This window comes from Amphiprion ocellaris, chromosome 12 (genome assembly GCF_022539595.1).
Source record: "Amphiprion ocellaris isolate individual 3 ecotype Okinawa chromosome 12, ASM2253959v1, whole genome shotgun sequence".
NCBI classification, from domain to species: Eukaryota; Metazoa; Chordata; class Actinopteri; family Pomacentridae; genus Amphiprion; species Amphiprion ocellaris.
This window is the reverse complement of record NC_072777.1, coordinates 28,206,810-28,224,614: the sequence shown is the minus strand read 5'-3', so window position 1 is coordinate 28,224,614 and position 17,805 is coordinate 28,206,810. Positions and strand designations below refer to the sequence as shown.

The 17,805-nt window shown below is 42.2% G+C and overlaps 1 protein-coding gene across 1 annotated transcript in view; it reads left to right on the top strand.

Annotated features, from left to right (window-relative positions):
* Positions 1-17,805, top strand: part of LOC111585463 (protein eva-1 homolog A) — an 83,446-nt gene that overhangs the window by 11,364 nt on the left and 54,277 nt on the right. The window contains exons 2-4 of the mRNA XM_023294964.3: positions 8,967-9,190; positions 11,538-11,661; positions 14,802-14,954. Coding sequence (XP_023150732.2) covers positions 8,967-9,190; positions 11,538-11,661; positions 14,802-14,954 — 501 coding nt within the window. The remainder of the gene's footprint in view (positions 1-8,966; positions 9,191-11,537; positions 11,662-14,801; positions 14,955-17,805) is intronic.

Here is a 17,805-nt window from a genome sequence, read left to right as displayed (position 1 = left end):
ATTTGACTTTGTTGAAGAGGATTTTTTGATTAAAAAGTCAAAGGTCCAAACCTGAAAGCACTTTCACATTTTGGATCTTTGGCTACCGTGGCTCAAAGTGTTGCAACAGCATGTCCTTCGAAACTGACCATAGTTGAAATCAAACTGTTTGCAGTAACATATACCTATACTGAAATGTAATTATCAAAGACACTACTGTTTTTCTATATTAAGAAATACTTACTAATAATAGCATTGAACAAAAAAACGGCCAAAAAATCCATTGAAAGACAACGTTATGAATCTATAGTGAGGGAAGCTGCATTGCTTGCTATGTATCAAACTTTTTTTTTCGTCAAGTCCATTTTATTTCTACACCGCCAATCCACAACATAAATCAGCACAGGGCACTTCAAATAGTAAGGTCAAGACAGTATCATATTATAGAGAGACACCCAACAAATGCAGTGATTCCCTTTGAAAGTGGGAACAGTGGGAAGAAATAAAATTGGCAGAACCAGGTTCAGGTAGGGCAGCCATCTGCCTCGACCAGTTGGGGTGAGAGGTGAAAGAAAGGGATCAGTACTTGATGTTGTGTTTTTAGAGCAAAAGCATTCTTTCCATTGGGTGTGAGTTCCCTCAGAATGTAACTGTTAAACCAATTGCTACAAATAGTCATAAGTGTCTCTGACTAAACTGCACATTAGCAGAGTAAATGAGTGACAGGGAATCATCCACATGATGACCTCTTGGTTAAAAGCTCACTTCTGTGAGCCTCGGCGACAACTGCCCCACCCAGCAATCACTTCAATCCAGTCCGTTGTGGCGAGGCCGGCTGAGGAAGGATACATCTGTCGTTCACTTTTGTGACAATAAGGCTCACACAGTGATGCGTCTGTGTGGTGTCTGCTGGCGTGCAGTTAGTGATGGGCAGTCTGGCTGCCACCCAACTCTCCCAGGCCGTAAAAGTGACCATTAAAATGACAGATCTGCCCTCCTCTGGCTCTTTATCCCTGTTTCTCAGTGTCTTTCTGTCTGTTGTTGCACAGTTTCTCTATATGAGCATCTAGTGCGGGTTCCCGGATTCTCAGTCTATACCGCCCCCACTCTTTCACCCTTCAGCCCCACATCCCATCTCAACGATGGGAGAAGAAACGCACAACACACATGCTCAGAAACCTTGAGTAAAAGTGTCCTCTTGCCCAGTGCCCTTTGACCTGCAGAGGTCATGAGGAGAGGCACGTGTTAACAGAGGTCATGGGAGGGCCTGGGCAGGGACCACTGTTTAGGTTTGGGGAGTCCCTCGGGGGGACTTAGCGGCCACTGTCAAACTGTGAGGACATCTCCAAGCTGGCAGATGTTTTATACCCAGTCACCCCGTCAGGATGGGTTCACACAACAGACCCACAGGTGGACGTCTTTTCATTGTCCATAGGGGTCAGCCAACATTGATAAACTTCAACATGAAATCTGGCTTTGTTGCTGAAATGTTCAACTTTGAAGGTCAGTCTAAGTTTCTAGTAGATGGTGTACTGTGGATTTGTGTCCTTGGATGGATGGGTTGTTCATGTACTTTTCCATAGCATGAATTTCTTGTCCCTCCTGATTTGTGCTTAACTTAACATGTGACGGTCCTAAAGTTTTATCTTTTTCTTATTGCTGGAAACAACTAAAGCAAACCTCATGCTATTATCTCGACTCTTTTTGAAGAGATAGAGTTTGGTGTTGTGGGATTGTGCAGACTCAGCACCTTACTAAGACACTGTATTTTGGTTTTCTCCTATAATTTATGCCCCGTATCTATTCATTAGGTTTTTCAGCTTGAAAATGTCACGTTTTCTTCTCGTGCCAGATCCTCTTTTCAGTCTTAATTTCTGTTGTGTTGGTATGAAAACCTGTTTTTATAGTGTTGTCCCTTGAAGACCTTTAGACCATAAAACACTGCTGCTTTGGATTCATACGTCATGTTGCGAATAAATAAATGAGCTATGTTCTGGAAAGCCGGGGGCAAAGGTGGGACTAGAAGTTTATTGTTCGTGTCCCACAGGTTCAAGTTTATGTGTGTTTAGGTATTAGAAAGATAAGGCATCGTTGGGAGGAGGAGGAGGAGGAGGAGGAGGAGGAGGAGGAGGAGGAGGAGGAGGAGGAGAGGACCAGGCAAGTGGAGTGTTTGTGTTTGTGTCTGTGGTTTTAATGACTTCAGCTGCTCGTGCTCCAGTCTCCCTGTCTGTTGGAGGAAAGAAAAAGAGCGGGGGGGTGTTCGCAATTCTGTCATTTAAATTAAGGCTACTGTCGCCTGAGGATATTGATACACACCATGAGGCGAGCCCATGTGATGATTTTGAAAATGAATTGGATAACAGACACTCCTCTCCTGCATCTGTATTCCAAACCACAGAAATTTAGTGCATCATTGAAACAAATCGAAACGTGAATTGGTTTTGTTGTCATTTGTGACTGATAATGCAAATAACAGACTGGGAAAAAGTAAGAAGAAATGTGAAACCTTAAGGCTGCGTGCACCCTTATGACTTGTGTATGTGCATGGATTTGCCACATTAGTGCATCAAGAAAGCAAGTTTGTTTCACCCCTAATGGAAAAAAAACACACGCAAACATACCCAGAGATGAATGTCATAGTCATAAATCTTAATATACTTGCTTAATAATCACCAGAACCCTTATGTTTTCTTTTATTTGCAGTAAAGTCTGCCACATGCTGTCTCACTCTGCAGGTTTTCCTTCCAATGCTATCACACTTTCTTAAATTTCATTAGCTGTTGTCTGTTTGGTCTTAGCAAAGTTTGCTGGGTTTATCTGGGTTTCAGTGCAAAGTCAAAGAGCAAAATCAGTGCTGGGGCTTAAATCCAGGGGACCGGTCTCATGTGAATAAGCCCCCACAGGTACCACACCCCAACCATTCATTAGCTATGTGTACAGTGTGCGTATTAACATGTCCAGTACGAACTCAAGTCTGCAACTCAGACGGTACAACCACATGCAAACTATTACTAGTGCCCATACAATCATGCCTCTCCTCCCCTTCAGCGCACTTTTTCCACTTTTAGTGTTTGATTCTGATTATCACTTTTTGCTACAAATATTTATTCAAATGGGGTAGTGCTAGATAGTGAAATAGTGTGGTTTCATCAGATTTTTTTTTTTTGCTTCTGGCATATTTTTATACACTGTGCACTAATTTTTCACTCAAATATAAAGTCCTACCCACTTGTGGAAGAGAGAACTCAAAATGTCTTTTTATTTCATTTTAATGCCATAAATCATTAAAAAAACAACAATGAAAGTTGAGTTTTACTGATTATTTACTGCAATCAACATGTAAAACACATTTCCTCAGTGCTCACGTGCTACCAATAATTTAAAAAAAAAAAAAAAAGACAACATATCATGCATATTTTACTACTTAAGCTTTTAAATTAGTTTCTATGCAGGTTTTCTCCCTGCTCTGTGTAAACACTGCCTGCATTTCAACCCAGTTTAGCAAAAAAGTCTCGGAGTTGATAAATGCTTCACACTGGTGCTTATGAGTCTAGATTTTTTTGGCTTTTACAGAATCTGGATTGAGCAAATGCCTAATTTCTGCCAAATGTTTGAATGATACATGTAGAATGAAAGTGGTTCTGATGAAATGTCACCTTTTAAGCTTAAATTTGGTTAATTTCCCCAACAGATCTGCATGTCATACAATTACTTCAGTGACCTTCGGAATGATGAAAATCTGCCGTTGTGGCTTTTCATGTTACGATACCATGCCTTTCAAATATGCTGGCAAACTTTGGAATTAAGAGGAGTAGTGGTCAGTCAGTTTTTTATGTCTGTATCTGTATCAAATGAGTGAGAAAACGTGAACAAAAAGCATTCAAGTAGGATATCACTGTGTGTAAGAAGCTAACTTTGGTGTCTTGCAGCATTTTTAGTAAACTGTAGAAGTTGAGGGAAACAGTACAGTAGTAACACTTCCACTCATTTCTTCAGGTTTGTGCACAAAATCATTGATGGTTTTACTGAACATGCGCTTCAGATTTTGAAAAACTTTCAGTGAGCGACCCATTTACAGTACTTAAGTTGTTTAGAAGGTAATCCTTATGTCAAATTTAAATGCGCAAACATATCTCGGTGCACTTTTGCAGCCCCATAGCGCGATTACCAAGAAAGTAGGCTAATCCGAAACGTGACTATAATACCAAGACTAATGTATTGTAAGCAGAGGAATGCAGTGTATTTTAGGAATGCATTTTTTTTTAGATTCAAACCTGAATGGCTTAGCAGTGTGGACTGTACTTGGCATGTTTACAGCAGCAGTTACTCACTGCTTTCCTTTGACATCATGCCTGTTGTATCGCACTGTGTTCTTTGTGGCATCAATTTGAACTTTCGCTCGTTTTTCTTTTTAGATTTTTTGGGATCTAATTTCATGTCAGCACACCTCATCAACCTGTCTCATTCATCTCTCGTAATAGACTGTTCACCTTCGGTCTGAAGAGATTTGACCTCGTTTGATTTACAGCCAGTGGTTGTTTTATCTGAACGTCATGCCGTGTGCTCCAGGCCTTTGCGCCGTCTCTGAGGTTTGCGGAGAAAAGTAATTACTACAAGGCCTAAAGCCACCAGCTCTGGCCTTTAGACCTCCGCTGCCACATCCTGTAAGCTGTGGCTTTGCTTTTAAAAGATCAGTCTTACTCTTTCCCATCTCTTTTTCTCAGGAGCAATATGCATTTTTTTCCTCTCTTGTTCACTTTAAACCACCAACCTTTCAATGCCTTATTTAAAGAAATACAGTACTTCATTATGCAGTCTATGTCCATACCAACCACTTTTCATCTCCATTACATATTTTGTTCTTTGCTGCTCATCATTCTCTTCATCCCCTCTTCATCTCCACAGCTTTGCTGGAGTGTGGCCTGTGTCTTTGAGGGTAACCTCAGCTCTTCCCAGAAATTACCACTTTAAGGGAATTCCTCCTTCAGCAGCGGGCCTGCTGCTCTGCGTCTTTGAACATTTGATGGTTTGATAGCTATAATTTGCTTAAAATAACACCAATAAAGTTATGAAGCTGTAAATGCCTAAATACCTAATGTACCAAGATGAAACGCAGGGCAGCCTTTGATAGTGTAGCACTCAAGAACGTCTGGATGACTTTGCTTCTTTGGAATGCTTTTTGAGGTGTCGCCACAGATACAGGTTTATTATTCGTACAGGATCTTTGAATTGCCGTTTATTACTATGGCCTGTTGATTATCCCTAAACTACAATGTAAACATGCTCTTTTGTGGCGATAATCTGAGCTGTAATCTCATAATATTCTGCAATATTATACATTCCTGCCTAATGCAAGAGGCTTTGCAAACATTACTTCACAAGCAATATGAATTAAAGGAGTAAGCAGCTGAATAAGAAGCAGCATTAAGCTATTATGACACGTCGTAAAGCTGAGCGCTGCGTGCGTTGTTCATTCTTCAGGCCCGGCCAATAGGAGGACGAGGCATCTTTTGAAAACGGGAAAGCCCTGAGTATGAATACCAGACTGACTCTCCACCTCCTCCACCCTCCTCATGTCAGACGTACCTGAGCAGACACTGAACGCCTCAGCTTAGTGGACCATGAGGAGAATTATTTAAAGCTTCCTCCCGGGCTGACCTGAAAGGAGAGGCAGGTAAGATTGCAGCTGAGGCCCCATCTCAGGGGAGAGCGATTCATGTTCCTTAAAGTCATGAGTAAATACTTTCAACCATATTGGCCCACGCTCAGCTGTAAATTGGCACTGGTATGCGATCTGCACCAGTTTGTGACTAATCGGTGTTTCCAGGGAGGAAACCCGTCCCCTTCAGGCCTCTTTTCTGTGTCATGTTGACACAACACAACGGCCCGTCACTAATCTCCATCATACCTGACCTCCTCCATCACCGGGTCACGCTTTAGGGTTGTCACATGACTACAAATGAGGAGCTAATAAGTGATTTTTTATTTTTTTTTAGCTTTATGATTGGCTTTGGACATTCCTTGCTCAGTGACAGATTAAGTTGCATCATATGACAAGATATCCTCATCTGTGTTGGGCAACAGGTACAAAAGGCAGGTGCGGTCGTCTGTGTCTGTTTATAACAAATCCCCGCGCTGCTTCTGCAGAGATTAAATGGACCTTTCAAATCCAGTTCATGACAAGACGGAGCTGTTTGCACACGAACGGTGTGGCGACCGCAACCTCCTGTCTTTTAATGAGCGAATAAACAAACCGGCAGACATAATAGCGCAGCGCCTTTGTCGAGGGGGGAAAGGGCAGAGAGCTAGTTAAAGAAGGAGTCTGGCTCCCACATGAAAAGAAGCAGAGACGCCTGGGTGTTCCTCCAGCATTGTTCAAGCCTTCTGCCTTTGAGGGACACCTGTCATTGGCTGGGCGGTCTGCACAGGTGCCGTAGCGCCGCCTGATTTGTTGGCCTTGAAAGGAGGCCTCAGTCAACAGGTAGAGCGAAGGGGAACAATAGTGATGATCCTGAAGACGAGAGTGGGAGGAGGGTGGAATGGTGGAAAGAAAAAAGAGAAGAAATGGATTCTTTAGAAAGCACCTGAGGGTTTGTGTGAGATAATCTGTTTGCCTTTTACTCACAGTCCCCCTTTGTAGGGTGGAGGAAGGCGTATCGGTGTGTTTGTAGTGTCGCTCAAGGGTCGCTCTTTCTCAAGAAACTCCTCCTCTAAGTGGCGAATTCACTTATCTATTTCTTTCTTTTTTTTACCCCCTTCTTAACCTCGTCTGTTTCCATGGTTACACAACCTTCCTCAACGCCTGACTAACTGGAGGGCAGAACTGGTGGCCTCTCATGGGCACCGTGCTGTGCCAAGAAACCAGCGCCTGGAATAATGCGATACTGTTGCGCCATCGCCACACACCCAGGCAGGGAGAGCCAAACAGCGGGCCTTGTTCCTACCACGTTGTTTGTGTTGACGTTTTGTATGCATGTGTGTGTGTGTGTGTGTGTGTGTGTGTGTGTGTGTGTGTGTGTGTGTGTGTGTGTGTGTGTGTGGTCCCGCTGCCAGGGGGGAATGCCAAGTTCCCTCTCACCCTGCGAGGAATGCGGCAGGGGGAAGCAGACCTGAGAGCGAGAATACTGCGAGAAGCAAGTTAAGCCCGCGCAATTAAAAGGACCAAAATTGCAATAATGATGCCGCAAGAGCAATTTCTAAATCACATAAGTGGTTTTTCAGCTGTACAGTGAAAAGTCTTTCATCTTTAAATCCAAACACTTACAGTAAATGCTCATTTATCACTGGATGTGTGACAGATGGAAAGATGCACTGAATGAATGAAGCTTTAAAAAAGATCAACCTGAGCCACTATAATAGCATCTACTATAGCTGGATTCTCATTCACATTTGAGCAATATGGTATGCAGAATGCAAGAAATCTCTAAATAAACCAAGATTGCGCGTCCACCTGTTCTCCGTTTTCACAACCCACATCCACAGGTGGAACCCTGAGAACTGCAGGGTTAATAACATCTCTATTTAGAGCCAGGCTGACCTTTTCAAAGCTCCAGAATGTCTCTCGTTTCTCTTCCTCCTTTTAACTGTGGCCATGGTGATAAGGGGACGGTGTGTGGGTTGTTTTTTTTTCCTGTGTGTAGGTGCATGTGCGCTAATGTGTGTGTCAGTGAACATTATTGCAGTGTTGTTTCCTCTTTGCTACCAATCGCTAACCAAATAATGGTAATTGAATCACAGTTTGTCCACTTTGTGAGTGTGTGTTTGTTTGCAGACCACTTTGAGGTTTGGCGTCACTTTGTAAGTTGTTTTCAGTTGTTAAAAAAGCAGATTTCTAACAACTTCGACCGCACGATCAAACAAAAAAGTGTCTTAGGAGCCAAAGAAATCAGCTTTTTGAGTTTTGAGTTGAACGATTGTGCAGCAGCCGACTCATAAATGAGCCAGATAAGTCCTGAGAGACATTATATGACGGTGGCCGGGGGATCAGCTCTCTCCTTTATCTGTGTTTCCTTCTCGCAGACTGGAATGTTAATGGTGGCTTTGTGATGGGTTCAGTTCTCCTGAGTGACTGACGGGTCGACTGGCAGCTCTCAGAGGCTCTTAGTGGGATAGTGCAGTTTGCTGATAGACTTCAGTTTTTAAAGAATGAAAGCTTTTCTTTGATTTTCTCTAATTAAGTTTCTTAACTCTGTGCTTGTTCCATTAATGGTTCATATAAAGTTTCTATTCACAGTATTGAAACCAGATTGTGTGCAAATAAACATGATTTCAAGCAAGCAAATAATATAGGAATTCAGCCTAAAGAGCAGCACATTCAGTGATTGAAGAAAGGGCTCCTTATGCGCTTTCTAGAACCATGAATAAATAAAAACCATGAATAATAACACTGATCACTACAGGGCCTGGTAGTATTTTGCTGTGACAGAATGTTCTTAGAAGTCTGTTGCCAAGTCCAGTATGCAATATATCCCTGTACAAAAACTGTAATAATGTCAGACTTTAATAAAAAAATCCTCCTTGGCAGGTATTTATTTAAAATATCAAATACAACAGTTTGTTCTCCAGCCATGACCGGAGGGCCGACACTAACAGCTGAATAAGCTGTACTCCCCCTGTGCTGTATTGAAGGCCTGGAGGCATTTTGAGGGCATGACTTGAGGGCATGTCAGGGCATGCTGATATGCAGCACAACCAAATGACCAAGGAAATGCTCCATTATGCAGAAAAGATCAATGAGACAGGATAATGCGCCATGCTAACAAGTGTCTGCGTATGCATGAAATTGGCGGCTAGGTGGTATTTTGAGTAAAATATCTTATTTTTGGTCCATTTAATGCAGTAAAATAGAATTAAACAGCATGAGAATGCTTGTGCTTGCACTAGTAATGCCTGTCATATTAAAGGGTTGCAATGCAATATGAAGAAATCGCAGTGCTTTGTGCATTAAGTGATTCTTAAACTGTCAATGGCATCTTTCTGTCGCATAGGTTACCTGTCCGAAGTGTTAAGGAACTACACCGAGCAGGCTTGTGACGGAGACTTCCTGTCCGTTCGCTGTCCTCCCCGCACCACCATCACCGTCCAGTCAGCTTTCTACGGGAGAAGAGGTGCCTCTGATCCCCAACAGTGCCCTCAGACCTACCAGGCCCTCTTCAGTTCTTATAACACTCGGGAGGATGATCGATATTGTTCCGTGTCCACTGCACTACAGGTAAATTCTAAGCTAACGCACTCCTTTTTCATCAGCAAATCATCATTTCATCATAATTGAATTCATTTTTTAGATAGCTAGGGTTAACTCGAGGTCTCCCAGACATTCACACGCATCCCAGACCAGGATCCCATCCCACCTTTGGCATTTGTCCATGTGTGAATTCACTCTTAACACAATAACACAACTTCCCTTCTTGTGGACTGCCAATCCACCCTGAGAGAAAGCGTCCTGTAAAATGGTCAAATTGGCCAAGGGGTTAAAGTTTGGTGGACCACTGATTATGTAATGCTTTGTGGGAATGTTTTCCGGCAAATTACACTCTCTAAAGGGGAGGCAGGCTTGTATGTTCCCGTGACACAAAGCGATTTCATGGGGTCTTTGCCTCAGCATCCTCTCCTAAATTGGGATGTGGCTGGACGAGAAGCTCCGCTTTGCAACACCAACACACACCAACACACACAAACACATCCTGTTCAGCATTCATTCAGTTGTTTGGTTTATTCTTGGTCCCCCTGCCTTTTAGCATTGAACACCCACCATGTCCATTATAGACAGGACAGCCATGAATGCACAGACACAGAGAGGGTATTGTGTGGAGGTGAGAGAACGACTGACTGCTGAGCCACACACATAAACACAACCCTGAAGAATCCCGTTGTGCCATCTGCTCATGACCCCGAGGCTTGTTGGCATCATAGTGGGACTGTCTCCATGTAAAAAATTATTTTCTTTATTCGTTCATCTAATTCATTTTAAATTCCTTGTTAAACTTATAAATAAATTAATCTGTAAATAAATTGACGAATAGACAAATGAAATGAACATTACCATCACCACTTCGCTGAGGATATTTCATGTTTTCAGATTACTTCTGTGCAATCATCAGGTCAGCAGTACAATGAGTCTGTAACAAGCAAATATTTGGCATTTTTGCTTGACAAAGGACTTGATAATGATTAAATAGTTACAACGCTTGATGCAGATTTAATTTGTCAGACATTTAGTTATGCATACAATTGCTTAATCTAAAATCTGGTAGCAGCAATCAGCATTGGAGTACTTTCAATAGAAGGACGTGCTGTAAATACGTATTGTGTTTCTTTAATGACATGCAGGGTCAGTATGGATGAGTTTGATGTCAGGGATTAGCCTGGTGTTCTTTACTAGATCTGAGGAAAAGACCAAAACCAACAATGTACATCCCTGAGGACTTTTCTACAGTCGGAATTTCATTCATTCTTAATGAAGATGTTATTCTCCTGTCTTTCGAACCCTTTTTTTTTTTTTTTTTGCTTCTGTCACATTTTTGTTCACGTTAGTGCAAATGGTTTCTTTTTTACAAAATTTTAAATGAGACCTGTAGAATTAAGGGAAATATCCCACTTTTAGCATTCAGTTGGTTGATTTGATTCTATCTGTCTCAACAGTTACTGGTGGTAATAAATTGCATAATTTTTATAATATCCTAAAAAAAAAAAACAACAACAAAAAAAAAAACATAAAATGCCTTTAAAACCAGTCAACTGTTTTTAGGGTTCAGAGGGTTAAAAAAAACAACATATGCTTAGTTTTAAAAAAGACTAAACAGTTTTGTTAAACAGCTGGACACTGTCGTTAATAGACTAAAACAGACCTAACTAGTGCACTTGCTGGGAACTATTTGCAGCCACAGATGGTGCTTCAGTGTCTATTTCAAGTGACCGCATGGTGTCAGCCAGCACAGTGTTTCAGTTCACCAATTTGACTGTATAATTTATTGTTGGTTTTGGATTTATTGAGATTTGTTACAATAAGAACCACTTTTTAAAGTTTGCAGACATCCATAAAAGCACTCACAGTAATAGCCTGCAGGTGTATTTGATATGTTTTAGGGAAAATACATAAAGAATGCGTCCTTCTTCACCCGTGCACTTTTTCAGCGGCAACTCCTAGTGCTTCATTCCTTGATATGTTGCAACTAATGCATCTCCTTTAATGTTGAAGTCGGGAAAGGCTCAGAACAGAATCCATTCATTCATTCCTGGAGCAACTAGGATTTCAGTTCGGGAGAATGTGCTGCATTGGAATGTGCTCACCTGGGTTACAGCAGCCTAAAAGATGATGAAACTAGAGAAGCGAAATGATGCCAGGAAATGAGTCGAGTGGAGCTTTCCAGAGTTTTCTTTCTCGCGTTCTCTTTTTTCACTTACCTGCTCCTGTCCTCCATATTCCCATGGTTAAAAGCAGGCTGTTTGAAGTGGTTTTAGGTTTGCCTGCTGCTGCTCTCGCCATCGTTGGCTTATTGTCCTCCCTCTAAATCTGTCTTTGGTCTTCTCCCGCTCTGTGTCACTCTTTCCTTCTTTAGAAAATGCTGGACGAGTGCCAGGACAGAAGGAGCTGTCAAGTCCTTGTCAACAGCCGCGTGTTTGGGACAGACCAGTGTCCCGGCAGCAGCAAATACCTCATTGTCTGGTACAAATGCAGACCTAGTAAGTCCCTCATCACCCCATATCCTGACAGCAGCATACATTTCTGTCCCTCCCTGTGCTTGGACCATTCTTTCTCTTTTCTCACACACCTCCACACTTGGTCAAAAATACACCAGGGTGAGGCCAGTTCATTTGCACCAGGGACAAAGCAAAGTAAAACATCAACAATCAAAGGAACTCCAAAGTTATATTCTATTATACTGAATAATAAACAACCGTAGCTCTACCCAATAGTAGGGCTGCCACTTAAGAGTAGTTTTCTATTGTTTAATCCATTTACTGTTTTACAGATAAGTCAAAATGATTAATTTCCCCCCAAAAATAGAAAAATTGGCAGTTCATGTAGGCTAGTTTTACTGCTGTCATTGTATAATGCAGCACAGTATGAAATGGACACGAAGGTTTTCAAAGTTAAACTGTAAACTCCAACAGTAGTACAACTTCTAAAGAAGTCCAAGTTTCCATTAAAACTCTCAAAGTAGTGAAAACGTGAAGTTCTGTATTGACAAATTGATTAATTAAAACAAATTGCAAAGTGGACACTGGATATTTCACAAACAAGAAGCAGCCAAAGCAACTTGTTTTCCTCTTATTATGTGGTCACTGTCTGACCTTGGTAGTGGCTTTGGATTCAATTTACTATAAATATCAACAAATTCACTGAACAGCTGCTGTCTTTACATCAGGTAGTGAGTTTATTGGACAACTTTGTCACAATATCAGGAATTTAGAGGTGCAGCACAATAGCATGTATTCTTAATGAGCTGACAACAAAAGCAGGAACATTTGCAACTGAGACCAGCTTTACTGGGAGTTGGGCTGTATTCAGACACATGATAAGCGAGCACAGACACAGGAGAGAAGCAAACAGATGTACAGTAACTCCATTCTGAACTGCACCCGTGTGTTTCTTTTCAGGTAGTCATGCTTTGCGCTAATGCTGCTGTGGCATGGCATTGAAGCTTTGCCTAGTTTATAGACCACCTTTTAGTTTTGTGACAATTTAAAGTATTCTCATTTCATCGAAGCTTTGGGTCTTTGAAAACTTTAGCACTAGTCTGTGTCAGACTTTTCTGCAGCTGCCACAAATTAACAGTTGTCATAACACTGTAAATACGTAGAGATACAAAAGGAAAACATTTGTTGTGATGTATCAGAATCAGAAAAAAAAACCCTTAAAAGTAAAAAAAAATAAACATGCAGTGGTTAACAATATTATTTTCAATTATGCCAACTAATTACAGGTCAATTCTGTACCAATTTAGAAACTGTCACACATCCAGTTTGTGATATTTATGCTGTTGTTGGAAAGTTTGTTGGTGTTGTTGATGATGTAACAACATACATTGATATCCCTGTTATTCTATAGTTTTGTGGAAACCATGGAGGAAAAAGCTATATTGCAGGCAGTACTTTAAATAGAATTTGTTGACAATAAAAAAAAAAAAAAACTCCAGCTATACCTTTTAAAATTAGCAATGATACTTAAGTTTTCTTCTCATTTGGCCAACTTCTTCTGTTAGCCAACTCTTCTTTAACTGATGTGTTAAAGTAAGTGTCACAGTATCTCTGTGAGTCTCTGGAATTCTCTGCCCTCTGTGCTGCTTCATTTAAAAGAAAAAATGCTCTTTGCGTGCCTCCACCTTTATCCCTCTCCTTCCCTCTCCCCGTGAGCCAGGAAGCTAAGAGCATCACTCCAGAGGGGAGCCACAGTAATCCCACCCAGATTCTAGTGTCCATCCGGGGCTCAGTGCTGTGCTGAGCCGAGCCGAGCCGCACTGAGCTGTGCAGAGGTTCACACTAGAGTGACCACAAGTGAGCATTAATCCACTGATCCCCCTGCCCTCCCCACTTTTTCCTTTCTCCACCGGACCCCGGGGCCAATCAACAGCTCTTTGTTCACTGTCACTTAACCAATGACTTCTCATGGGCAGGAGAGAAAGGCCACATGGGGTGTTAGTGAGGTGCATCGGGCAGGTGTCACTGCCTCTGAAAGGAGAGGTGGATGAAGGATAGAGGAAGCCGAGGAGAACAGGGAGGGTGAGAGAACAACAGTGAATCCATCACCAGGAGATATAACAGAGCAGTCCTGCCCATTTTCTCCGCTCTCTGTTTCTTTCTGCATTCCTGTTCCACTCCCCACATGGATGTAGAAATGGCTGCTGTTGTGTTTTTATTTGCAGGCCAGTGGAGCTCCTCGCTGTCACAGGTCACTGTGGCTGGATGTGTGTCAGGAATGCCTCTGCATGGCTCTACATGTCCACTCTAACTCTGCCTCTGCCTGTTTACACCCAAAGAAACCTGCACTTTCTGCTCCGTTTTCTGTACATATGATACGCTGCAGCACAGTGGTGGCCATAAGATCGAGTTAAATTATATCTAACAATCATGTTTTTATACATCTGATGCCCTTTAAAAGCTGCTTGCCCTGCCTGAATTTCATCCTCAGAGCTCTATAAATCATCTTGCTCTGCTTCTGCCTCAAACACTGCATCTTGACCTTCTTCATCAGACAATTCAATATCCGAGTTTCCATCAACAATTTGTAGTAAAATTGTCTCTGCTTCTGAGAACGACTCCCTTTGTTGTCATTTGAAAAAACACAGAACAAACTGGAGGAAATAACTACAAATGTCAACTATGAAGGACATTTTCAAACACAAATAATATGCTAAAATACAGTTAAAATAATTCAATGTTTTAATGTTGTTAAGAGACTTATGTAAAATATGCCAACAACATTCCAAGCCAAAATTTGCTCAATAAAAAGTATTATGCACTTACTTTTCCTCTTCCCATAAAATGCACTTGCACTAATGCATGTCATTTTCCTTAATGACAAAAAGAAATGTACCAAAGCCCCACCACTTCACATTTGGTATCATTGAAAAGCTCTACATGTCCTCTGTAGATGGCAAAAGGAGTTAATTCAGTAGTATGTAGTGGGTGGGAGATATTCAGGTTTACAAATGTCCTCTGCAGAGGACAAATTTAAACTAGTGGTAGTCAGGAGGAGTCATTGGAAACTCCAGACTGCCGTAATATACATGGTCTTTACAAATGTATGTAAAATTTTGTCCACGACGTTTTGTTTAAGATTTAGTTGCCAACTCGTCTGCCCTCTCTGTCCCTGTCTACAGATGAGTATAAAAGTAAGGTGGTCTGCGAGGAGGAGAGGATGAGGCTGAGCTGCAAACGGGGGATGCAGATTGCTGTTTACTCTGCCATGTTTGGCCGAACCCAGCAGGGGACCCTGGAGTGTCCTCTTTACCACAGGAGGGCCCCATCAGTAGGTGAGACACCCTCCCACTCCCACTCACACAGTACAGGTACCGAGGTACAAGCTGCAAGTATGCGGGCTTTCAAAAAAATATATGTTTTAACACATTGCTTCATCCTTTAAAAGTGTATCCTGTAGCTGGTGATGCTACAGGGACATTTTGAGTTACATAGACACTTCTCTTGATTTACACAAGTGTAAATGGTGCAGTCAGATCCATTCATTCTCTATCTTTCTATCACTAGCGAAATAAAAGTTTAGCAAATATAGCAACTCTGTTACCCTATCAACAACCCAATCCTTCAAGTGCTAAAGAGACGCTGTATTCCTGTCGGGTCCTGGGCTGCTATTTTGAATTGATCCTATTCACTAATCAGCAAGGGGTGCAATCGATATTAACATCAATACTGTGATGGTGCTAGAATTTGCTTTATTCATGCCATCAGTTTTGCAGTCAGTCTGAGGTCAGAGGAGGAGGCACAAGCTGGAAATGCAAATCAAGTCTTGAGTTTATATGACGCCCAAATGAGTTTTCTTGTCCTGCTTATGTATAAATGCAGAACAATTAATTCTAAATGTGACTGGCCTTGATTTATTCTTTCTGCTCAGACATTTATGAGAGTCAAACATACCAGGTGTCATTACATCAAGCAGATGTGAAACAATGAAACTATTTCATTGATGAGTTTTACACGCCAGGACTCGAACACTTCTGAACCACTGAATGAGCTACAAACGCTGCCGGGCTCCTCTTCATGGATTTTTTGGTTTTTTTGACTTGCATGCCTTAAGATGCTGTTGTGGTTTATCGTTTCCTCTACAGCGTCTTTTCAGAGGCTGTAGAGCAAACGCTGCCACGCCCCATCCTCGATGTCATCTATTCAAACCGTGTTCACACCTCGTACCACGATAACTGATTGCTAATTTAACTTTTTAGAAGCCTGTCACCATTTAGCGTTTGTTCCTCTCGGTCTGAAAGCATGCCGAGACACATAAAACCACCACTCAGGCTAAGGTAGACACACAAACATGCACACATTGCCAGGGGAATTGGGTGGAATGTAGATCAGATGTCCCTGTCATCCAAAGCAGAGTTTGGCCTGTAGAAAAGGGACATATTGAGTTCCTTCTGTGTGTTTGTGTGCATGTGTGAGTGTGTGGGGTATCCAGATGTACCCTTGCCCTTATTTAAGGGAATGTTAATGACTCTAAGCTTGGATCCATGACAAGTATTAGTCTTGGCACTCTGGTGGCGACTCTGGCCTCTTCACCAGGCTGCTCATTTATTTCACTTTAGTCTGCGCTTCCTTTGTTTTGTTAATGTATAGAAGGGAAACGGACACTGAGGTTGTAACTAAGTAGTTCAAGCCAGTGTAAGTTAACTGGTATGTGTTAGAAAACTCAGAATGAAGGCTAAATTTCATTTTCCTTGATTCACAATTTCTACAATGCTACGGACATGCCCTGGAGTGTGTGTGTGTTTGTGTGTATGTATGTACGTGTGTCCTTCATGACACAAGGTGTCAGGATGGGGTCGAAAGGCTGATACAGGCGTCAGTCACTGGTAATCAGAGACAGATATAAAGAATGGCATTGTGTTGAGTATGTATTCGTCTCTGTATGTGTTATTGTGCTCGATATGAGCACCGAGGGCGGCTTTGAAGCTCCCCATACAGGTGGATGAGGAATGTGTGACAGGTAGGTGTAGCAGGTGAGACAGGGCTGGTCTGATATCTGGTTTCAGACTCGGGATTAAATACAGTAGCTTTCAGCACTGATGGAAAACATACTCTGCATGTGTACAAAGGTCAGATTAGAGCGGAGGAGAGCTGGTGGTTACTGTCATATCGCATGTTAACCTCGTCTGTGTTTACAGCTAGTGCACATGCAGACAAACGCCTTGCTGCTTGTGCTCACCCCACCATATAGCAGCTATATAATGGGTGTGTGTGCACACTGCAGCCACCCACAGCCGCCTCCCCCCAGGCTGCTGCACACAGTGCTGTGGTGCTGTGGTGGGATTTCCCCCGTCAGCTTCCATCTTTGATGTGGCTCCCATGTCACCAGGAGCAGGAAGTGAGGGTGTCTTGAGTGACAACTCAGACACACACTGTTAATTATTTTTAAATGCTTTCCCCATCTTTTTTCATCCTCCTGATCCTCCTGAGGCGATGTGGTACCTTGTATGTTTCTGCATCTGCATAATCTCAGGCTTGGAAGTTCCTAATATGTTTGAGTTTGTTTTGTGACTAGTTTGGTTTTACGTTCCTCTAAATGCGTGTTTGAATGTGCCAGCGAGGTCGGTACTAGTAATCTCCTCAACCGCTTCTCCCTGGCAAAGCTCATCGTTGCCTCAGGTGTGAGATCAACTGCTGAGCTCACACAGCTGGCTGCACCTGCTCAGGTGCACGATACAAAGCGTTGTTATTGCAAGATATTACAGTGATTTGCTTGTACACCGTTTTACTCACTTACAGTCACTGTACATGTTGTGTTTCATTTAAAAACCAGGTTTGCAGCTCAACATGAGCCGCCTGACAATTTGTTTTTGGATTGCCACCTACAGTCACATTGTCCAAATGTCTTCTAGAGGAGCTTCTGTGATTAGAAAATTTACCTTGAATAGATTTAACTTGGGAGTTTTCCATTCTTTTTGTTGTCATGAAGAGTTGTGGAGAGCAGCTATGTAGTTGCATGTTGAATCTGAAATCCCTGGAAGTATACCAGACAAAAAAAACACAAGTGCGTACACAGGCATGTGCTCTCAGAGCTAAGACCCCTTTGATCTTGTCTGCTCCTTGGTTTTGGGTTGGGACTGGTGGAGTTGGACAGCTCTTGGCAGTGATGGAGAATCCTCAAAGTAA